The sequence below is a fragment of the Tribolium castaneum genome, chromosome 4 (assembly GCF_031307605.1).
Source record: "Tribolium castaneum strain GA2 chromosome 4, icTriCast1.1, whole genome shotgun sequence".
NCBI lineage: Eukaryota > Metazoa > Arthropoda > Insecta > Coleoptera > Tenebrionidae > Tribolium > Tribolium castaneum.
This window is the reverse complement of record NC_087397.1, coordinates 6,340,478-6,363,891: the sequence shown is the minus strand read 5'-3', so window position 1 is coordinate 6,363,891 and position 23,414 is coordinate 6,340,478. Positions and strand designations below refer to the sequence as shown.

The 23,414-nt window shown below is 42.3% G+C and overlaps 3 protein-coding genes across 3 annotated transcripts; 1 reads left to right on the top strand and 2 right to left on the bottom strand.

Moving 5' to 3' along the window:
• The first annotated feature begins 46 nt into the window (after window positions 1-46).
• bchs (blue cheese) lies at window positions 47-14,317 on the top strand. The gene is made up of 20 exons (XM_008197094.3): window positions 47-202; window positions 2,640-2,871; window positions 2,917-3,162; window positions 3,208-3,559; window positions 3,609-3,795; window positions 3,843-4,041; window positions 4,099-5,189; window positions 5,238-6,232; window positions 6,277-6,962; window positions 7,012-7,296; window positions 7,341-7,900; window positions 7,953-10,472; window positions 10,532-10,787; window positions 10,835-11,568; window positions 11,617-11,849; window positions 11,895-12,574; window positions 12,642-12,987; window positions 13,035-13,184; window positions 13,238-13,349; window positions 13,395-14,317. Exons 2-20 carry the CDS (start codon window positions 2,659-2,661, stop codon window positions 13,684-13,686), a joined length of 10,137 nt encoding a protein of 3,378 aa, XP_008195316.1. The 5' UTR covers window positions 47-202; window positions 2,640-2,658; the 3' UTR covers window positions 13,687-14,317.
• A 56-nt stretch (window positions 14,318-14,373) lies between these two features.
• mora (morgana) lies at window positions 14,374-15,812 on the bottom strand. Its single transcript, XM_962474.5, has 5 exons — window positions 15,601-15,812; window positions 15,298-15,548; window positions 14,944-15,243; window positions 14,699-14,893; window positions 14,374-14,646 (listed from the first exon to the last, which is right to left on the bottom strand). The coding sequence occupies exons 1-5, from the start codon at window positions 15,677-15,679 to the stop codon at window positions 14,461-14,463; spliced, it is 1,011 nt and encodes a 336-aa protein (XP_967567.1). The 5' UTR covers window positions 15,680-15,812; the 3' UTR covers window positions 14,374-14,460.
• A 92-nt stretch (window positions 15,813-15,904) lies between these two features.
• mal (maroon-like) lies at window positions 15,905-18,710 on the bottom strand. Its single transcript, XM_962553.4, has 8 exons — window positions 18,476-18,710; window positions 18,257-18,413; window positions 17,634-18,212; window positions 17,191-17,584; window positions 16,686-17,145; window positions 16,426-16,641; window positions 16,162-16,379; window positions 15,905-16,117 (listed from the first exon to the last, which is right to left on the bottom strand). Exons 1-8 carry the CDS (start codon window positions 18,555-18,557, stop codon window positions 15,920-15,922), a joined length of 2,304 nt encoding a protein of 767 aa, XP_967646.1. The 5' UTR covers window positions 18,558-18,710; the 3' UTR covers window positions 15,905-15,919.
• Window positions 18,711-23,414: the final 4,704 nt, after the last annotated feature.

Below are 23,414 nucleotides of genomic sequence, written 5' to 3'. Positions count from 1 at the left end.
TCGTTCCTACGCGCTCCTAACGCTCTCACTCGCGTTGACTGGTGGAACGTTTCGTCCGAAATAGAGCCATCATCCATAGCCGAAGCGGTGTTGCAGTTGTGTTTGTGGATAAATGCGGTGTCAGCTGTCATCGAACTTGTGCAGACCCAATGGGCGTATTTAGTGCAAAAATGAAAACACGCATCGTTTCGAATCCGATCAGGTAAAAAGTCGGCCTCAATCCTCCGCCGATTTCGCCTCACCGATTGCGTTCTAAATCGCCACTCAACTAATCGATTCTAGCCTTCCATTTTAAAATTTGTTGTCATTTAATACTCCTCTAGTGAAATTGTTACTAAAATCGCGATTTGTTATGATCGGAAGTGCTTTGATTGATTTTTGGGTCAGTGTGTCATCGTTGAAAATTTTCGCCGCCTGATTTTCTTATCTTAATTCGGTGACATTATTATTTATAATTGCGATGCTAATGTTTAAATTGCTAGTACGGTAGGCTGCTTTTATACCATTTCATGTGCCCACGTACCACGTTTTTCCATTTGCGATTTTGCATTTTCGTGGGTTTGTTTTCATGTGCGTTTATGGATTTTCAGGGACGAGGCTGCGGTTTTGTTTGTTTTACACGTTTGTTAAACCGCGGAACATGTGCTAATTAGTTTTTGAAAAAAAAAAATGAGAGCGCCTGACGTCACTTGGGGCCAATTGCAACGAAATGAAACTAATCAAGAATAAAAAAATCAAATGATAATCATCGTCTCCAAATACATAATTCTAAATTTCAACTTTTGGAAATCATACTAACTGATAAGCGTTCTTCGATAACGTTAATTTGTTTTCTTTTGGCTTAATGGCAAATTAAAAACCTACTTATTGCGTTAATAGCATTGTCAATTTCATTCGAGCACTCCAAATACTCTTGGAATTGTTATTATTACGCATAGTTATTTTTTGATTTCATTTGACTTCTAATTTTAAACTAAAAAATCTAAGAAGCAAAAACTGCAAAAAAAACCTTTCTCCTCCATTTCTTCTTTTCTTATGCTTCACTGATTCACCGGAAATACAAAAATGAATGAAATATTAATTTGACAACATTAATTTTTTCATTTTTGGAGTCAAAATGATTACATTTAATTTGATATTTTCAAAGAATCTTAGTAAAAAAATCCGAAATCTACAATTTTTTCAATATTATGGAACGTCCTTTTTGTGAAACACCAAAATTATTTTTTCAAATAATTTAAATTTCTGGATTTAATGTTTTTGATTTGTGAAAATTTTGTGGTACTTTTGTTAATTGCTTCTCCATTTCTTCTTTTCTTATGCTTCACTGATTCACCGAAAATATAAAAATGAATTAAATAATAATTATCAACATTTTGCTTTCATTTTTAAAGTCAAATGATTAAATTTAAATCGATAATTTCAAAGAATCTTAGTAAAAAAATCCAAAATGTACCAATTTTTTAAAATTATGGAACGTCCTTTTTTGTGAAACACCAAATTATTTTTTCAAGTAATTTAAATTTCTGTATTAAATGTTTTTGATTTATGAAATTTTTGTGGTCAGAACTTTTGTTAATTGCTGCTCCATTTCTTCTTTTCTTATGCTTCACTGATTCACCGAAAATATAAAAATGAATTAAATAACAATTATCAACATTGTGCTTTCACTTTTAAAGTCCAATGATTATATTTGAAAATTTCAAAGAATCTTAGTAAAAAATACAAAATTTACCAATTTTTAAAAATTATGGAACGTCCTTTTTTTTCAAACAACCTGAATTTCTGAATTAAATGTTTTTCATTTGTGAAATTTTTGTAGTATGAACTTTTGTTAATTGCTTACGTAATTGTTTTAACATTAATGCATAGATACTTTTTTGCTAATCCGTGATGAAATCAACCGAAAACTACAAATTCTACAACGATGTGAAAGTTTTAAAATCTAGGTTGAGACAAATCTGAATTAAGAGTAAAAATTTAAAAACCTTAGTTTTGTAAACACCATCGTCTGGGCGTATTTCTTCTATTTTTGAGCAAAAAATTGTAATCATCCACACGGTGTAGCAGAATTGTGTCGATCTTTTAGATTGTTAATCAAGGAATATGTTGTCTATCGGCTGAAATAAAATAAACCCTTCCTGAATAACTTTTTATCCTGAAATATGTAGTAAAACGAATCTAAATTTTTCGACAACAAACTTAAGCGTTTCTAGTTTTCTACTATAATTTTATGCTGATGCGGTTGTCGAAACCCACAATTCTCGTAATAATACGGGAGCAAATTACATTACATGTCTGAGAAAATGATAAAGTTATCAAAACGGTAATACATAAACCAAACAGTAAAATCCAGGCGACCCAAACGAATATCTCAAATTGGCAAAGCTGCGGTTTTCGCTTATCTCTTATCAAAACTGTCGCGTTTCCACAGGTTTATAAACAAATAGTGATTCACGAGCACAGGTTGATGTAGCCTGATCTTCGTAGAACCTTATCGATCGTCCAGTAATGATGGACTTTTAGTGCCGGTTTAATAAAGTGCTTCAGGAATATTGTAATTCTTAAACGTTCCAAGAGTCTCGCGTTACAAAATTCAAAGTGATTCGACGTTAACCTCGTTAACATTTCGCTTTCAGGTGCTTTTAGGCCCTCACAATGAATATCATGCGAAAGTTGCGAGGTGGAGGCGGTGGCACCCCTTCCGCCTCCTCATCAGACATATCAGACGGCGGCCCCGGTTCCCCTCACACCCAATTGGGTCTGATGCATCTCAAAAAGCTTTTCTCGGAGTACACGCACCCGTCACATCCATTAACAGACCAAGAGCGGGATGATAAACTTTACAACATGCTCCCGCTTTTTTGCAAGGTGATTCGATCAAAGAGCCAATCTTTGTGTAAACGCAGACTTTAGGTCTTCGGATCGAGTCCCACGTGCGACATGAATGAGAAATTCTGGGACATACTCGCGTTCTGCCACCAAGTGTCGCTCCTTATGGTGTCGGAAATAAGGAAGCGGGCCTCGAATCAGAGCACGGAAGCGGCGAGCTGTGCCATTGCGAAATTTCTAGAAATTGAAAATTGCGAAGAGTCGAGCAATGGGTGGATGCTTCTAAGCACTTTGAATCTTTTAGCGGCGGGAGATGCGACTTTAGTCCAGGTTTTTCCCCCAAAAATATTTCCCAAAAAACAACACATATTTCAGGTCATGTCCGAGGTTTCGGTCCCGTCAACGTTAGTCAAATGCTTGTACTTGTTCTTCGATTTGCCGGAAATGTCCGAACAGGAAGCCAACAGTAAAGACTCATCTAGTGATTTCACGCCACGCGAAAGGAGAATCCTGCTCCAGAAAATTTTTGTACAATTATTGGTCCGTCTGTGTAGTCATCGAATTCCCGCCGAAGAATTGGCTCGGAAGGACGACCTGACGTTATTATTTTCTGCTATCACTTCATGGTGTCCCTCACACAACGTCATGTGGAGGAAAAGTGCAGCCGAAGTCCTAATGACCCTCTCCCGGCATGGGCTTACGCCCCCTGTTGTGGGCTACATCCACTGTAATCCCCCCAACTAGCTAAATGCCTCTCTAACTTTGCGAAATTTCAGCAAAAGGCTGCGTCGCTTTGTGTATAGAAAACATGAAAAGAGTACCTGAATTAGCACCACTAGAATTAGTCGAAATGTTCGTAACCGTTTTTTGTTTTTTGAAAGATTCGAGCGAAGTCTCCTCGACGCTTTTAGACGACTTTAGGCAAGCTCAAGGTTATTTGTTCTTGTCGGATTTTTTACTCAAGTGAGACAACCAAACGAGTTTTAAGCCAAATTAAAATACTTTTGCAGATTGGAAAGTGAAAAGTCGAGTGAGGCACAAGAATCGATCCGAAATCTAGTTCTTATGGTCACTTCGTTGTGCATGTGTGGGTATATTGAGCTGAAGCCGTCACAGGCCTCCACTGGTTCGTTATTTCAAATGCAAGGTTTTACGCTACCGCAGCCCTCGGGGCGCGGCACCAGTGTGCGCAATATTCAAGCATTTCACGTAAGCACAATTATTACAACCATCAACAAAAAAAATTGCATGAAAAATTTTTTTCAGGTATTACAGAGCACATTCCTGAAATCTAACTCTCCCCTCCTGTGCTGCACAATCCTGGACGCAATCTCAAGCATTTACCACTCGGACAACGCCAATTACTTCATCCTCGAAAACCAAAATACTCTGAGCCAGTTCACCGAAAAAATCCACTACAAGTCTGAAGAAATCCAAAGCAAACTGTTCGAAATGATCGAGTTTCTCGTATTCCAATTAAACTTCGTACCTTGCAAAGAGCTAATCTCCATGTCAATTTTCCTCAAAACCCATAGTTTAAACCACGTAGACTGTAGTATATTATGTGTACAGACCCTGTTGAACATATTGAAACACAACGTTATATTTAAAGATGTTTATCGCGAAGTTGGCATGTTGGAAGTTTTCGTTACTTGTTTAAACCGTTATTTAACTTTCCTCGAAGAGAAAAAATCCAAGCCCGAGTTTAAAATACCCCCCGGTCAGGAAAAACTGGGGACCCTTATCGTGGAAGCCCTCACTCACCTCCTGGCTGGAAACCCGTCAAACGCCACGGTTTTACGCGAATGTGGCGGAGCCAAATGCGTGCAAGAACTAGTCCAGTATTCCGAGTGTCGATACTCGGCGTTAGGTATCATCAAAGAATTGGTTCTCACCACGGGAGGTGACGAAGACATGGCCCAACTCCTCACAACTCTGCATTCCGCTCCAAGAACCGCACTCCAACTCAAAATCGATATTCTGGAAGCTCTGAAGTTGTGTCTGAAGGAGTCGCACCGAACTCGGACTGTTTTTCGTAAAGTCAACGGGTTCGTTTACGTGACGAGTGTTTTGGTGGCGTTGGAGGGAAAGTTGCGGCAGAAGGAGACAAATCCGGAGGTTCTAACACTCCTACAGTTGGTTTTTCATACGATTTCGACCGCCATGAGATTCGAACCGGCCAATGCCAAGTTCTTCTACCACGAAATTTGCAAAACTAGTCTTTGTGATACTCTTAGATTATTAGGCTGTTTCACCGACAAAGTCGATGTTATCAAAGAATGTGATTCGGAAGCACCAAGCAATGACTTGCAAGATGTTTATCACAAGTTGTTTGTCGGATCTGTTACGAATCCTGAGTAAGTCTTTTGATTAAATTAGGCGTTTTTTGTCATAATTTTATCCAGGTTGTCGGACTTAGTGGCCCCGTCTCTCTCATACGCCACCATCACCTACCGCCTCCTCTACGACTTGGCTCTCGACCTTTTCGACAAACCTAACGTCATCCTCATGAAATCCCCGTCCTTGTCCCGGCAAGCTTCCATCGAACCGCCCCCTAACTCCGGTAAACGCTCCATCAACTCCCTCAACCTCACTCCCCCAATCCCCGACCCGATCATAGTCCACCCAGGGGTCGTAGTTGCAATGTTACAACTCCTCCCTTGTATCAACTCATCAGACCCCGGCCTCACCCTCCAGTTATACATTTCGGAAGTGATCAAATCCCTCGTGCGGAGTGAACGTAACCAACAAGTCATGTGTGATAAAGAATTCGTCGGTTATTTGCTCTCGATCGGGTCAACCCCCATTCAAAACGAGACGCACCCCCTCCATGGGCCCCTCCAATACATGCTAGAACGTCTGGCAGCCCAGGCTTTGGAACCCACCGATTTACGCAATTTCCTCCGTTTGGGGAACCCCCTGTGTTGCCTGGCGTTGGAGAGTAAGGAGCAGGGGGGAGGTCCGGTGCCTTTGACACGGATCAAAACCTTGGTCTCGATGACTACTCCGAAGGATTTCCGGGCGCAGTCGTCGTACACTCTTCCGCCTTTTGTGGAGTTTGACATGTCGGCGGAGGGGTTCGGCTGTTTGTACCTCCCGAGTATCGCTCCACAGTCCACTGCAGCCCCAAGTGTTGTCTCCACTTTGGATAGTAGTGTCTTGGGGGGGATTGGGTCAGGAGATCGCTTGTTTCCACCACAGACAGGCTTGAGCTACTCCACTTGGATTTGTGTTGATAAATTCTCTGACCCGAGAACTGATCCACACTGCGTACGGTTGTTGACCCTTGTCAGGAACTTCAACGCGGCACGGGAGGACCACTTGGTGTGCCTCTCTATCGTGCTGTCAGCGAGGGACAAGGCCATTATCGTATCAACCCAAGAGACTCACATTCCGCACCGTAAGCCTTGTTCTTAGCTATTTATTTTTATAAATTTTTCCTAGATGTAGGTGATTGGGAGCCGGAGGGCTCTGGCGAGCACGGAGCAAGGGTCTGGTGCCCCGACATCCTCCAAGAAGGCCAATGGCACCACATTGTCGTGGTCCTGAACCGGGCTGTTCTTAAAAACTCGTCCTTTGCCCTGTATCTCGATGGCCAACAACTCCACGCGCAAAAAATGCACTACATATCGCAAAACCCAGGTGGAGGGAGTGCCAATCTAACGGTGGCTTCGTCCGTTTATGGTTTTATTGGAACCCCCCCAGCTTGGAGGAGGTACTCCCGACTGTGTTGGAAGCAAGGCCCTTGTCACTTGTTCGAAGAGGTTCTAACCCCAGTCGTGGTCTCCCAAATGTTCCATTTGGGGCCTCACTACATGGGCTCTTTCCTCGCCCCAAACCTCAACACTTCGGACACAATGCAGTTGGTGTCGGAGGAAAAAGTCGTATTCGGACTCAACGCTAAAGCCGTTTCGCAACTCACGTTGAACAAAATCCGGAAAGTTTACAGTCGGACTGACAACAAATCAATTGCCAAACAACTCGGAATGTCGAGTCATGAAAGTGCCACTCCGATTCGGATTTTGCACAATTCGGCCGGACATTTAGCCGGGTCTGCTAGGAGTTTAGGCGGAGTCGTTATCGGGTATTTAGGGGTTAGAGTTTTTTGCCCGCGACCTGTTGCCACGACTGTAAGTCCAAATCAGGGGTCACAACTTAGTTTCATTGCCCGTTTTGTAGATTGACACTGTCGGTGGCTGTTCCGTGTTATTGGGCTTGATTGCGATGGCGCAAGACGTGGAAAGTTTATACGCCGGTGTGAAAGCCCTAGTTTGCGTCGTTAAAAGCAACAAAGTGGCGCAAGCCGAAATGGACCGCAAGCGGGGCTACCAGACCTTAGCCATGCTGCTGAGGCGCAAACGGGTGCTCCTTAACTCGCATATCTTACACCTCGCCTTCAGCCTCGTCGGCACGGTGGACAGCGGCCGGGAGTCCTCAGCCATCCCCAACCGAACGGCGTTTCAGGCAAGTGTGAAATCTCACAACGACAAAAATTTATTTGAGTTTAGGACCTCCTGTGCGACTTGGAAGTCTGGCACGAAGCCCCCGGCGAACTCCTCCGCTCCCACCTGGAGCACTTGTACGAACTCGCCGCCGAATCTAACGAGAAACGCAACAACACGTGGATAATGCGCGACTTGCAACTCGTCGAAAAACTCCTCCACATCACGCCCGAAGTCACACATAACGCCACGCGGCAAGTCCTCTTCTCCCTGCTTTCGGTGCTCTTAGGGGGGCAACCGCGCCAACCCGACTTGTTGCTGTTCGGGCAATTCATCGCAGCGACACTTCCCCAATCGTCAAACGTTAACGAAAAACCGCTAGTTTTGCGTGAAAGTGACTCGGAGAAGGAAGGCGAAGGCGAGAATATTCTCCTGAGGAACCGCTGTTTGGGGCTGGTGCATTCTATGCTTTTTGCGCAGAGAAACATCGTCGGGGAGGAAATCGCGCGCACGTTGGGGTTTGACTGGATCTTGCTTTTCATGCAACCGAATTTACACGCCACGACAGTGGTCTGGGGGTTGAGGATTTTAGTGGTGATGTGCTCAAACCCCGGACTTATGAATCGGTAAATTTTTTTCGTTATGTACGTTACTACCAATTAATTATTGTTTTAATAGATTCCGCGATGGTAGTAGCAATGGCGGGTGGTTGCGCTACACGGAACAAGTCACTCACAATAAAATGGCAGTAGTTTTAGGATGCCACATGAACAGTAACCAAGGTAATGACACCAAATCGGAAGCCCTCCACATTCCCGGGTTTCAATACTTGGGATGGCTTCTCCCGTCGCATTTGGACGTCCCGGAAATTTATTTCCTACTAACTGCCCTTATAATGGGGGTGCCGGTCAAGCTTTTACCAGCCGAGACAAAGTTCGATTTGGACGCAATTTGGACGTTTCTCTGGGGCAGCTCCATAAGCAACCAACCGGCGACTAGTGTGGCCCCCCGGATTTGCCTTTGTCCCGAAGCTGTTGTCGTTTTATTGACAATGGCAAGGTCCATGCTCCACACCAGCGACTCGACTTTACCCGAGTGGTTGCAAAACCACCCCATTTCAATCATCCAAGTTCTGTTCCAATTGTACCACAACATGCCCGACTTTATGCCCATTTTTATGTCGTCTGAGGTGCTCGGGGCCTTGGCTGGGGTCCTGTTCCCCCCACCTGTGGTCTCAAGCATGGATAGTGGGGATAGTAGCGGTGCCTCTACTCCCGCGGGTGACGAGACCGAAGTTATTGTCGTGCCGAGAACTCCAGACGAGGATCCATTGACTACGCATCCGGTCAGACAGTTTATTATCGATTTTATTCGGGTTATTGTGGTCGATTCGTTAAGTTTGTCCACGACAGGGAAAGCTTCACCGGTTATTGACCTGGTTTTGGATGCGTTTCCGGTCAATTCAACCGCGTCTCAACAAATTTGCTACCAGACGGAAATTTTAGTCACTTTGATGGACCATCTCCTAGCTGCGGATATGCTAGTGGGGGACCAGGCGGCAATCCCGGTTGTGCCACTGGCCAATGCCCACATTCAACACGTTACACCTAACGTGTTCTATCTGACGGCGCGGATTGTTGATAAACTGTGGCAAGGGTCCTTAACTAAGGACCCACATGAAGTTTTCGATTTCATAGTCAAGTTAATCGGGCAAGCAAAACGCCGCACCGGTAATCTCTCACTTGAGTGTCTCTACCATTGTCTCAATCGCAGTATTTTGTTCCTCCTGTCCCGCCCTACTGACACCATCGCCGATCAAATGTCGGTGTTGGAAGCCTTACACAAACTGACAACCAATCGTTTGATTGTGTTCGGAGCCGGCAATCACGAATTAGATTTCATTGGGTGCCTTACTTACTGCCTTCTCCAGTTAACAGCCGATATGAAAATCATGTTGGAGTCAAACATGCGAACAACCTGGCATGTTAACCCAAGCAGTGATCTTGAATCACGCGATGAGCAATTAAACGCCCATCAAGGGCGCAATTTAATGGCAGGGGCGGCTTTACGCGTGTGGGAAGAACTCTACGTTTGCAAAAAACCAGCAATTGAGGAGGTTTTTAAAGTCACACTGGCGTTCCCGAACCCGGGTTGCAAAGCACCCGACTTGACAATAGTCCGGGAGCAAGTGTTCGACGCTGCGTCCAAACTATGGCTCAACTATGTCGACGCCGAACGTAAAGCAACCTATCGAGTCCCTTGGGAGTTACACAACCAAATCCAATCGAAAATCCATAAAGTTACAGGCGGTTTAACCCGCTTAGCCAGTCGGACTAAAGTCCGAAAGGACGACACAATGCGAATCAAAATCAGGATGAGCAAAAAACAAGCCTTACAATGGATGATAAACCACGTGAACCTCCTCCGGGAATTCGTAGAAATGCGCCGCCAACAACACCAAAACACCACCCAACACACCCAGAGATACGTCCACCAAGAGTGGCTCCAAACCGAAAACGAGCTGACACGGGAACGGGGACTTTGGGGCCCCCCTGAGCCCTGCTACCTCGACAAATGGATGCTGGACATGACTGAAGGGCCCCACAGGATGCGCAAGAAGACAATGAGGAACGATCTCTTCTACCTGCATTACCCCTACCGGCCCGAACACGAGAAAGGCTTACTCAAGTATAAAGTCGCAACGAGCCACCACAGTAAAATCTACTACCAGGCGGTTCAAAACAAAAGAACCGGGGTTACGGGTTTAACCGAACCAGAACGGGCCGATAGTATCGTGGATGAACCGTCACCGCTGCCACTGACCCCGCTTCCGCCCCTGGCCAGGCTCAAGTCGGACCCGGACGACCAACAGGAGGAGAATGACGTGGAGGAGGAACCCTCAGCACCGCCGGATAACCAAACCTTGATGAGGCTTCTAGAAGAGAACGAGAAGATTTCGCACATGTTTCGCTGCGCCCGCATTCAAGGCTTGGACACAACCGAAGGGTTGTTGCTATTCGGACAAGAACATTGCTACGTCGTTGATGGTTTCACTCTGTTGAAGAATCGCGAAATTCGGGATATTGAGGGTGTGCCGAATAACGCGCACGAGTACGAACCCATTTTGCCCAACCCTGGGTCGCCTAGAAGGTCGCGCGCTATGCGCCAGTGCTCCAAATTTTCATACGAAGACATCAGGTGAGTTTTCAAATATTAAAATAAAATTAAATAACTTGTGTGATGTTCGCTAATCGTAGAGAGGTGCACAAGCGGCGGTACCTCCTGCAGCCGATGGCCCTGGAGGTGTTTTCCGGGGACGGCCGGAACTACCTCCTGGCTTTCCCCCGGAAAGTCCGGAACAAGGTGTATCAGCGTTTCATGGCCATGGCCACTGGGATCGCTGATAGTGCCCAACAGTCGGTCGCGGGTCAGCGCCGGACGGCCAATGTCGAACAAGCAACGAGTCTTTTAAGCAATTTGATTGGCGAGACGAGTGTGACACAACGCTGGGTCGTAAGTCCCCACTATAGTGTCTCCAGTGTCTCAATTTTAATTTCCAGAGAGGCGAAATCTCAAATTTCCAGTACTTGATGTACTTGAATACTTTAGCCGGCCGTTCGTATAACGATTTGATGCAGTACCCGGTGTTTCCCTGGATCTTAGCCGATTATGACTCGGAAGAGCTCGACTTAACCGACCCGACAACTTTCCGTGACTTCACCAAACCGATGGGAGCCCAAAGCCCCGAACGTTTGGAGCAATTCCGGAAACGTTTCAAAGAATGGGATGACCCACACGGGGAAACCCCTCCGTACCATTATGGGACGCACTATTCTAGTGCCATGATCGTGTGCTCGTATTTAGTCCGAAGTGAGCCTTTCACGCAACATTTCCTGAGGTTACAAGGCGGACACTTCGATTTAGCCGACCGTATGTTTCATTCGGTCAAAGAGGCTTGGTTATCGGCCTCCAAACACAATATGGCCGATGTGAAGGAGCTGATTCCTGAATTTTTCTACCTACCTGAGTTTTTGGAGAACTTGAATCAATTTGATTTGGGGGCGAAACAAAGCGGGGTTGCTTTGGGTGACGTGGTGTTACCACCTTGGGCCAAGCAGGACCCACGGGAGTTCATAAGGGTTCACAGAATGGCCCTGGAGTGTGACTACGTGTCACAGAATCTCCACCATTGGATTGACCTCATTTTCGGTTACAAACAGCAAGGACAGCCGGCTATTGACTCGGTTAATGTCTTCCATCATTTGTTCTACGAGGGAAACGTCGATATTTACAAGTCAGTCAAGTCGTGTTGCGTTTTCTCGTACTAATAATTCAATTCCAGTATTGACGATCCATTGAAAAAGAATGCAACTATAGGTTTTATTAATAATTTCGGGCAAATTCCTAAACAATTGTTCAAGAAACCACACCCTTGTAAAAAAATGGGCGGAGGTAATAACCGGACGTCGGTTATTGATACGGGGTCCCTAGTCCAAGCGTTCACTTTACCACAACCTGAGAAACTCTTTTTCCACCACTTAGACAACCTTAGACCCTCCTTACAGCCAATTAAAGGTAAAGACTTGCTAAAGCAACCAATTGTCTAAACTGTGTTTCCAGAAGTGAAAAGTCCCGTCGGCCAAATCCTCCACGTGGATAAAACAGTCCTCGCCGTCGAACAAAACAAAGTATTAATCCCAACGTTGTACAACAAATACGTGGCTTGGGGCTTCGCTGACCACTCCCTAAGAATCGGGAATTACGACAGCGATAAAGCCGTCTTCGTGTCCGAAAGCGTGGTCCAAAACAACGGCGAAATCCTGGCCTGTGTTTGTCCCTCTCCCAAACTAATCGTCACAGCTGGGACCAGTTCAGTGGTGACAATCTGGGAATTCGAATCCCGGAAAAAATCCCTCAACATCAAACACAATCTCTATGCACACACGGACGCAGTGACGTGTCTCGCTGCAAGTCCCGCATACAACGTCATAGTTTCGGGGTCCCGGGATTGCACCGCAATCATTTGGGACTTATCCCGAGGGATTTTCGTGCGACAGTTACGGGGTCACGCTGGACCCATCGCCGCAGTCGCCGTGAACGACCTCACAGGGGACATTGCCACGTGTGCGGCCACGTGGCTTCACGTCTGGAGCATAAACGGGGACGAGCTGGCGAGTGTCAACACGTGTGTCGGGAGGGCTGACAGAATGCAGCAAATTCTGTGTGTGGCGTTCTCGCAAACGCACGAATGGGACTCGTTGAATGTCGTGATGACGGGGTCCACAGATGGGGTCACAAGGGTGAGTAAACTGCTGTTATCCGAATATGGTGAAATCTTGCATGCATACGTAATATTTTTTTTTGAAGATGTGGTCGATTGAATACGTGCAAGTGCCCGACGAGACCAACACCAACATGGAACCAAAGCACCAGAGTCCGGTCCGGCCGACTCCGATCCACCACCGTCTAGTCAAGCAGATCAATGTTTCAAACGACAGCTCTCTGAGTTTGATGAAATCGGGCTCCGAGAGCAGCTTATCCGAAGACAATAATACGAGGCGACCTTCGATCGATCGTCAAGCGAGCTCCAAGGAGTGGAGAAGTGAGCAACAAAACGAAAAGGAAACGTGCAGTGACACTGAGGAGCCTTCACCTCCGATACCTGTGCGGAGGCGACGGTCACGAGTGCATGGAGGGTTCAGGAAGAGTGAAGGTTCGCTGTTTGGGTTCAATACCAATAATTCAATAACCGGGTTCTAGGTGGTAACAGCGCCGATAATGCTAGTCTGGACGTCGACGACGGCACCAGCATGCGGACCAGCAAGTCCGACACTAGCCTGACCGATTCGTTCGTTATGGTGCCAGAGAGTAAGAAACGAACTGTGAATCCTATGAACGTCCTCAGGCCAGGTAACTAAACTACCACCAATAATTTAAATAAAAAATAATAATTTTACACCAAGGGTTCAAGTGGCAGCGCCAGCTGGTCTTCAGGAGCAAACTGACAATGCACACCGCCTACGACCGCAAGGACAACGCGGAGCCCGCCTCTATCACAGCCCTGGCGGTCTCAAAGTAAGTCCGCCGGTGAAATTCGGCAAAAATTAATACTTTTTGCAGAGACCACCGCAGCGTCTACGTGGGAGACACCCGCGGCAGGGTTTTCTCTTGGAGCGTCTGCGACGTTCCGGGTCGGGCGGCCGACCACTGGCTCAAGGACGAAGGAGCCGACTTTTGCGCTTCGTGCAATATCAGGTTTACAATTTACGAAAGGAAACACCATTGTCGCAATTGCGGACAAGTGTTTTGCTCGAAATGCAGCCGATTCGAGAGCGAAATCTCACGGTTGCGTATTCTGAAACCGGTGAGGGTTTGTCAGACGTGTTACGCCACTCTCAAGTCAGAAAAATAGAGTTTTTTGTAAGTATGTTAGTGTATAGAGTACCAAAATAGTAAACAGAAAACGTATTATTTATTATGATATTGGGTGTGATTTTATTATTGTTTTTATTTATGAGATATTTTAGCCGTTTTTAACACGTGTTGTATTGTTTTTTATTATTTTTAATACATAAATGTTTACATCAGGTTTTTTGTTATGATGTTTTTGTGATATTTACATTGTAGTATTTTTTATGCATATAAGTGTTTTGCTTAGCTAAAGTATTATTTTGAAGCAAAGCAATATGTATTTAGAACAATAATATCTGTTGCCTGGTATACTGTAAATGTTGATTTTATGGAATTTGTGTACAATAATGTGTAAGATAGGTTTAGTGCAATTCCGTGCGAGAAAGATAAATTTCATTATGATTGATATTATTTTTGTATTCAACAATGGACCGAATTTGTTAGACTGTAGGTAAAAGAGGTGTGCACTGGCATCTGTAGACAATATACAAGTGCACTATTGTGCATTCCAAAGTATATTTCCTTATATTTGATAAATGTATGTGATATTGTAGATTCTAGGTTTAGCAAATTGTAAATATGCCATGTCTTGATTATATAATAATAAAAAATATAGTAACTTGCAAAAACAACCGGCTTTTCTTACCATTCCCGTAAAGAACAAAGGCAAACAAAGAAGAAACTTAAATATTTTCAAAACCGTATATTTCGTGTTGGTTGCAAAATGAAATTACATATAATATTCATAAAAAATCTTAAATATTTCATTACAAAATTATAAATCGTCAAGATCGACTGCATCAACCTGTGGCGTAATATCGGCGACCGTGACAGGCTTGGGCTTCTCCTCACTCACCCTAGGTATATCCAATTTTGCCCAACTCCCAGGTTCTGCCTTCTTCAACTTAATCTCAACTTTGGTCCCATACATTGAAACCTGACTTGCCCCCACATCAACAATCTGGCACAAACCACAATTAAACACTTCTAAACACAAACCTATCGAATCTCACCCCTCTGAGCTCCAAATCCAAGTTAAAAACCGCATTATTTTGTTGGGGAAACACCAAACTCGCGTAAAGTCTAATCGGATTTAGTTTAATTTCGCTTTTTTTAACGCAATATTGTTTCGCATAAATGGAAACGACGACGTGAGTGGCAGTTTGATGGTAATCCCAGCGACATTGGACGGTTGTGTTGTCCGCATTCTGGCAAGTCGTTTTACAGCCCTAGTGGGAAATACGCCTACCGCACTTACCTCCTTAATCCACACGTGTTGGCCGCTTTTGCACCCCACTTGGTTCAAAAACGCGTTGAAATCAGTGGTGCGTTTCTGACAGCAGGACCAGAACTTCATCCCTTCGTGGAAAATGGGGACGCCGGGATGGTGTGTACAGGGGGTGGCGTTCGTTTCAGGGCCTTGGTACGTCTGGCCGCAGCCCCCGTTCTTACAAGTGGTGCCAATGGCAATTTCGTTCGAGTTTTGCGCCGTGTTCGCATTTGAGATGTTTAGGACTTGTTGTTGTGCCGAAGGTGCAATCTCAGGTTGCATTACAGTCTACAATGTTTTTTTTTTAATAAATTAATAAATATTCTTTTATGAAGAACGCACCATTGGAGTATCAAATGGGGGCCGTTCTTTGGCTGTCGGCACAATTGGTTTGACTTCGATCACTTCGTTTACGTCCGCCTCCCGTTTGGCGGGTTTTTCGGGTTCTGGGGGCTTCACGTTTGAATGTTTTGATTTTGTGCAACCCTTTATGTTTAAAAATTCTGTAAAGTCTGTACATTTTTTGTTACAGCAAGACCAGCCCTTGTAAGCGTCGTGGAAAACAGGTGCGCCAGGGTGATGGCAACAAGAATCTGCAAAATTTATTTATAAATTCAGGTGCCGAATGACATGACATAACCTCACCTTCTTTATTCTGACTTGGGTCGAATTTTTGACCGCAACCTTTGTTGTAACACTGTAACATTACATCACCGTTTTCCATCTTCTCACTGTACGAAATTTGGGTAAATTAAACTAAAACTGAACGTTACTTTTGTGAGATTTTCCAGAATTTTCATTCATTTATTTGTATTTGTAATGTTGTCGGGCCTGGTGGGGCTTTTAGCCAATCAAAACGAATTGCTTGTCTTTGTCTGATCTAAAGAAATATGATATGCTATCTTTGTTTCCAAACAAGCGGCGCTAAATTCAAATAAAAAACAGGCAATAAAAATATAAAAATTTATTTCAGTTTTGTTCCATTGACTTTGGATCCGACGTAAAGACATCGCTCGAAATCATATTTGGTCCGATTTAAATAAACGCCAAACGTGATTTTCCCTTTGAAACATTTAGACAGCGTTAGTAAAGGCTCTTTTGAAGTGGTTCCGGTAGTTTGATCAATGCAAATCATTTGGCACCTTGTACACACTCCCCCGGCCTGAAACCTCAAATAAAAAACCGTACAACAAAACCGAAAATCACCTCAAACGCAATGTCGTCAAAAATAAACTCGCCGAACTCATTTTCCGTAAATTCCTTATTAAACCTGACAACAAAATTCGCTCGGAATCTCTGAATCGTCGTCCCCAACTCCTCAAAAAACTCCTCCTCACGGATTTGCCCCCTCAACCACTCTACACTGGCCTCGTTTATTAACAAAAATTGAGCTTTATTGACCAGCGACAGCTGAATTTCGTCATCTAGACAGAAAAAGTTATTTGCGAAATACTTGAGAAAATCACCGACTTTTCGTGCTCTTCCTCGTGAAGATTTTCTCGTTTTCGTCGCACTGTTTCAACAAACGGACTCCCGGACATTCCAAAACTTCACTTAACCAATCAGAAACTTCATCCCCGCAATCCCACCCTTCGATTTTATCCCCGCAAACTTTACTCTGACAGAGAGACGCGACATTTTGCGAATACGAAGAGACATTTATCGGAACGTGGAAGCTCTTACGACCTAGAAAATAATTAAGAAAAAAGTTGGAAACATCCCGTACACACCTGGATACGTTAGGAACAACATTTCGGTTTCCAGATCGATGATCGGACGAATGAGACACATTTTTTTGTTGTTTTTTTGCGTAATTGCAACGCCGGATGAGTTGATTATCATCCATTGCCGGTCAAATTTCAAACCTGTGGAGGTAAGTGGCCATTGTGGCACTGAAAAACCCCCACAGGATTTAATCGGGTATAAAATGATCTGTTTCAAAACACCCTCCGAATTGTTATTGTCCAGTTCTTCCTCCAGTTTATAGTCACTGTCGGTTGGGATTAAATAATCGTTACGTCCCTTGTGCGGGATTTTTTTAATCACTGGCTTGGTAACGAAGCAATTTTCGACCATTTCCAATAATTTATCAGCGTCAATTTTCCGGGACATGTACCCAAATGAAACGCGGACGGAACCTGTGGGGTACCCATCCACCAAATCGTGCTGGTCCCCACACACGTGACCTGCCTAATCTCCACTTTGTTACTTATTAGGAACAAAATCAAAACTTACCTCATAGTGTTTTTTCACATCTTCAGGACTCAAATTGAGAAAGTACTGACAAGCACCGGGATTACAAAAACACCCAGTTCTCAAATGAATGTTATACAAATTTGCAAAATGCGACACTTCGGCATAACCGACATATTCGCCGTTATCGCGCAAAATATTAAAATTAACAATGGGGCCTTGATCTTGCGGGTTTTCAAACGTGGTGTTGTGGTACAAAACAACAGCAGGTTTGCCGTTTGAGTGGTGCAAACAAAGCAAGTTCCTGTAGACGTACTGTGCCAACGAAAAAGTGTGTCTTGAGATGGTTTCGAAGGACAAATCCAGTCGCTTGAGGGTGTTAAAGCCCGCCTTAAGAGCCAAAATTGAGAGAAATGGAACAGTACCGTCCTCAAACCTACCAAAAATGTAACTAAACTTCCTCGATTAAAAAAAACATAAATCACCTTTCATGTATCACATCCCTCATCACAACCTCATCCCTTACCGCCTGCGCCATAAAAACCGTCCCTCCGCCGTAATACCTCTTCCTCAAGACCCCACAACTCTCATTTCGCACCAAAAGCGCCCCCAGCCCGGTCGGATACCCGAAAATTTTGCAAAACGAGATCGCCACAAAGTCCGGCTTAATTTCGGACAAATCCATAACCTCTGTGGGGGCAAAAGCGGCGGCGTCCAACACCACGTACCACTCCCCCGGCCCCAGGGCCCCCTTCTTAACAGCCTTGATCCACGAAAGCGGGTACTTCACCCCCGAGAAGTTGCTCTGCGCGGGAAAGACAAACAGGGAATTCCCCGATTTTGCGGTCTTGCATTGTGATAAAGTCTCTGTGAATTTAATGCACTTGGTGTGGGGGGCGTAGGCGCGCATGCCGAGGACGGACGTGTGGTTGTCTTGGAGGTAGACGAGGCTACCGTCAGGTCCGTATTTGAAATTTTCCGCAACAAGTTTCAGAGAAGCGGTGGCGCCTGATGTGAAGACGACGGAGTATTCGTCAGGGGTGGTTTTAAAGTGGGCTAAAAGCCTGGGTTTTGGGTAAAAATGGGCTTGTTGGGTTCGGGGACTTACTGATAACGCACGATATCAATAGCGTCTTCTGTTAGTTTACTGGAGAGGTTTTTCGCGTGTGGGTTTGCGTACAAGTTGGTACATAATTGGTGGGCAATTTCCTCGAGTTGTTTCTCTGAATATAAAGTAGCTCCGGCATGCTCTAAATAGTATTGACCTGGAATTGTCATAACCTCTCTCGAATAATTCCAGTTTGGTAAAATTTACAATTTTACGTACCTGAAAGACGCACAAATTCCGTCTCAATGGCTTCCCGCTGTTTTTCGGAATATATTACACGGAACTTGCAAAAATTATCCATCTTTTGTTTAAGGCACTTGAGGATTGTTTAATAATAAAATATTAAAAGATCGAGATATTGGAAAGTGGGACCGATAACGGGAGATTGATTATGTTGTGAAACCACAAACTCTGAGTTATTGGATGATAAGACGTCACTATCTCAGTTAAGCAATTAGCTGCACGCAAATACGTGCGGCAATTGCAATAACAATTATTAAAATATTCCATTCTTTAGATTTTTATGTAACCAACTCCGCTTAAAAATTTATTTGGGATTTAAATGTCCCGCCAATGCGTGTCAAGAAAAGTACCTAAGCAATTCTTTCCAAAAATTGTGCGAATTATTTTTTATTGTGAAAGGTGTTCCAAACTTGAAAACTGTTATAGTAAGAACTTTATATTAGAATAATAATAAGACTAATTAGATAAAATAGTTTGAATAGTATTTTTTTGGTAACATTTTAAGCCTTCTTAGTAATACCTGAATCTTAGATTATAAACACTATTTTAAAACACGCTTCCCATAAAAATAATAATAATAATAATAATAATAATAATAATAATAATAATAATAATAATAATAATAATAATAATAATAATAATAATAATAATAATAATAATAATAATAATAATAATAATAATAATAATAATAATAATAATAATAATAATAATAATAATAATAATAATAATAATAATCTTTATTTGCTACTTAAGTATAAAAATATAAACATACTGTGTAGCTCGTTAGAAAAAGGAAAGAAAGAGTATAAAACAATACGGAAGTTTCATTAGATTGGCTGATCTAGTATTATAATCATGTGTATCCGACTGTAAAGGAAATTTATTTCTGAGCTTACGTATTTCTACAACTGTGTACAATATAAATATAAATAAACTATGTGTTTTGAATTAAAATTTTACAAAAAGAATTTGAATAACACTCTCATACGCTCGTTGTATAACGGCAGCTTTCGAGCTTTCAGCTTGTGCTTTCGCACACATATTATTAATTACTATACAGTTACTGTAACTTTTTTTATTACACATACAGATCATACTAAACTTCCTCTGGTTGAATATTGACACATAATAGGTAATTTTTAAATTTTTTTGAATTTTCTTTTCTATTAAAAGTATCAAAAATAGCTAAATAAGATAATGATTTTAATTCCGTTTCCAACTTAAACAGGATCAGCTTGCAAAATAATAATCTATGATGTGCTAAAATTTTAAATTTCTTTTTGTTTATTTATAATATAGAGACTTATAATCGAGGAAGATTAAAGTGTTTCAAATCATTTTGTAATTTTTGGTGTTTCGTTCGTAGTAGGAAGGTAATTCCGTTCAAGCTCAGGGCAAGCCCGTCTGAAATTTGATACTTCAGCGATAACATCCCAAATCCATAAATATAATTTAACTTTGTTCTCCGAGAGGCTTTCAATTGCTGCTAATTCTCCCAACTAGGCGAATAGTTACGAAAGTTGTAATATTGTGGCTTTTGCATCTCCATTTCTGCTATTAATTAGCCCGTAATTTAGTTTTAAACCAAGTTTTTGTACGGCGCATCCAAAATAAATTGAACACATGTGTGTGGTCGTTGGAATTCGATTTCCTCGGCCTATTTCATTCCCTCGTAATGTCTGCGGCCGGCTACTAAAGCCCGAAGATAGTAAAAGTATACGTTTTATTTTTTTTCTTTTGTTATTTGATCGCAAGGAAGTGGTTATCTTCATAAAAACTCGCATAAAGCTCTTGTAACTCTCTCAGACATAATGCCGGGATTAAACTCTGACTTATACAGTCATATTTCACCAAATACAACTGATATTGGTATTTTTATACGGGATTACACACGCCCACATTAATAAAGCACGAAGGGACGACCGACGCACAGTTGATCGTTAATCCACGGAATAATAATAATAGTAATAACGCCAAATTTATTTAACATTGTGTTTGTGGCAGTTTTAACTCTAACAAAACAATTAACACAAAAGCGTTGCCGCTTCAATTCCAAACTGCTTTCCCATGCCCCCAGTGAATTTTTCGCGGATTTTCTTTCTCCATTTAACACCGATTCGGTTTTGCGATACGATCAAAATCTGCTATTTACCAAACCGCACATTTCCTTATGCAAATTTAAGGCTTGCAGTCCAGCGGCGTTTTTACCGATGCAAATGAGTGTCCCGAGATCGATTAACGAAGCCTCGAGTTAATAATTGCAGCGCAAATATGTCTGTAATTCTGGTCTTTTATCTGTTGGAATTGTCGGTGATCTGATAAAATTTCCATTTTAAGTGGACCCCCGACTTGAAGGAGCTGGAATTCTTCCTTCTCATTATGCATTTAAATGAAAGTTTGCGCCGAATATCGATCAATTCTTATTTATTTGGAAAGTTTTATTCGGTTTTGCTCTTATTTTTGGACAGCGTGAAAGTCACTCTGTTGTGGTGTCAACAATGTGAATTACGGATTTTCCTGAAATCGATAATAGGTCATACGGAGTATTTTCCAGGATAAATTCATGCATCTGGGACGCGGACATTTTAACGTTTATATTTCTCATTCTGTCAAGCCTTTGCATTTTTATACAAATTGTCAGAGACGCAATAACAGAGTTGCGCTTTTACAAAAGATTGGAACGAGGGCATATGTTTGTGAGCTGCGTCAAAGGATATTCAAATATTTCTATTATCCCACATTACATTGTTATTTCTGCGACAAAAACGTGGAAAACGACGGAATTATTACTTCTTATTTGGCTCTTGATTATCTATTGTTGTAATGAGTCACAAGTGAGCGTATCGCTTCATTCTAATTACATTTGCTGTGTTCTTTATACATATCTGAAAGCTTTCATCTTTTACGGGAATGGAAATATCAAATGTCTGTTGGTATGAACCAGCAGAGTGGCTCTTTATTTCTCTATTCAATAGGCTTTTCAAACTTTAGAAATCCTGAAATGTACTTTATCAATGATTTCATTTCTACTGTCGCCATCACAAACGAGAGACACAGAAAATGTCGGAAAATGATCGTTTTTCAAATGTTTATTGCAACTCAGCTAACGATGAGCAAATAAGCTATAAATAATTGGGATTATTGCGACAATCAATAAACGTGCTAATGGTTTGGACTAAAAATAAAACTGCTAATCGAAACAATCGGCGAGGCACCGCCACTTCTTCCTGCAAAAGACATTCCGTGAACTTTCTGTGATAGACGATCCTCGAATCAAATAATAAATTCCTTATAAAGACGTATTTTCCGGGCCGCTGGTCCTGTGTCACGCGTAATATAGCCGCCACCCTGCCATTGAAGCAGCCCATCCTCCCGTGCATTTTTATTTACAAATGAATGTCAAATAAGCTCTAAAATCGACTTGTCAACAAGGCCGGCCTGTTTTATTTCGAGATTCCATTGTTTACGGGAGTAATAAACATATTTTAGGTCGGCGCTTTTTCTCGGCGCGGCTTTGCGCGAATATTTATGTTTCACCTCATCAACTCGGTGCCACTCTTAATATTTTTCATAAATTGTGGCTCTGTTTCGCGAGGATTACTCGACAAACAGACAAGTGTTTGTCAGGCTTCAAAACAAACGGCTCGAATGTACACAAGGCCGAAGTTTGTGCTGGAAAAAGCTCACGACTTAAGTTGGCATTGTGAAAATTGTGAAAGTTTCAAAACTAACGAGGCTTTCATCACACAAAAAGCGATTATTGGAAATGAAAAAATCCTCCTGTTGTCTTGCAGCCAGAAACTCGCTAGTTGCAAATTTATGAGTCGAAAGGAATTTTTTAATTGAACTGTCACCCTTATTGCATTAAAGGAGGGTTAATTAAAACTTGTGCAAAATTTCATTTTTCCAAGTTCAACGTCAGAGCTTGTTACATGACAGAAAATAAATTGAACAGGCTGCGAATTTTGAAGCCAATAAAACAGACAATTACTCGCAGCCTTGACCTGTTTTACCGCGATATCACGTTTCAAAAAAACCAAAAATTGGGCGCTGAATTTCTCCAAAACTCGATTCGCCTCGAATTTAGCTCTTAAACTCCCCCGAACCTAAAGAATTGAGCATGAATACCAACTAACATTTGATCCGATAATCCCTTAAAGAAACCGAAATTGCGCCAAGTGAAACATCCATCGTGCGTTTATCTCCCCGATATCCCAATGGATCTCGGTTCAGATGGCGGATTTAGATTCCCTCGAATTTGTTCGATCTTAATTTTTTACCATCTTGTAAATAATGCGTCGAGCTAAATTAACTTCTTTTTTCCCAGGGAAAGTTTTAATTAGATGGTGCCTTTTCCCCTAACAGCACTTGCCAACTTTTTGCACAACTTACAATAAAATTATCCCAAATTAGTTGAAAGTGAAGGATATAAGAATTAAACCCATCATAAAAGTAATTATTTCTGATTTTATGTGCTTCCTAGTACCCGGTGGCTTAACACTTTTATTAAAATATTTGGGTTCATCCTTACTTTTAAAAGCTTTTATTTAACTTGCTTTGCTGTCTGTCTGTCTGTGTCATATTTTTGGAGCCAAATTTGAAAGGGTTCCCGTTGTTTTAAAATCCTAATTTGTGAGCAAAAATATTCTCGTTTGATAGAAAAACATTATTTTTTACATTTTAGTGCATCTTTTTTCTAAAAATTTTTTTTATTTATTTTTTATATGTATCAATAAAATATACTAGACGTTGTCCCAGAAAGACAATTCAAAAAAGTGGCAATAAATTTAACTTTAACAATTAATTTAACTTGCTTTGTTGTCTGTCTGTTTCATATTTTTGGAGCCAAATTTGAAAGGGTTCCCGTTGTTTTAAAATCCTAATTTGTGAGCAAAAATATTCTCGTTTGATAGAA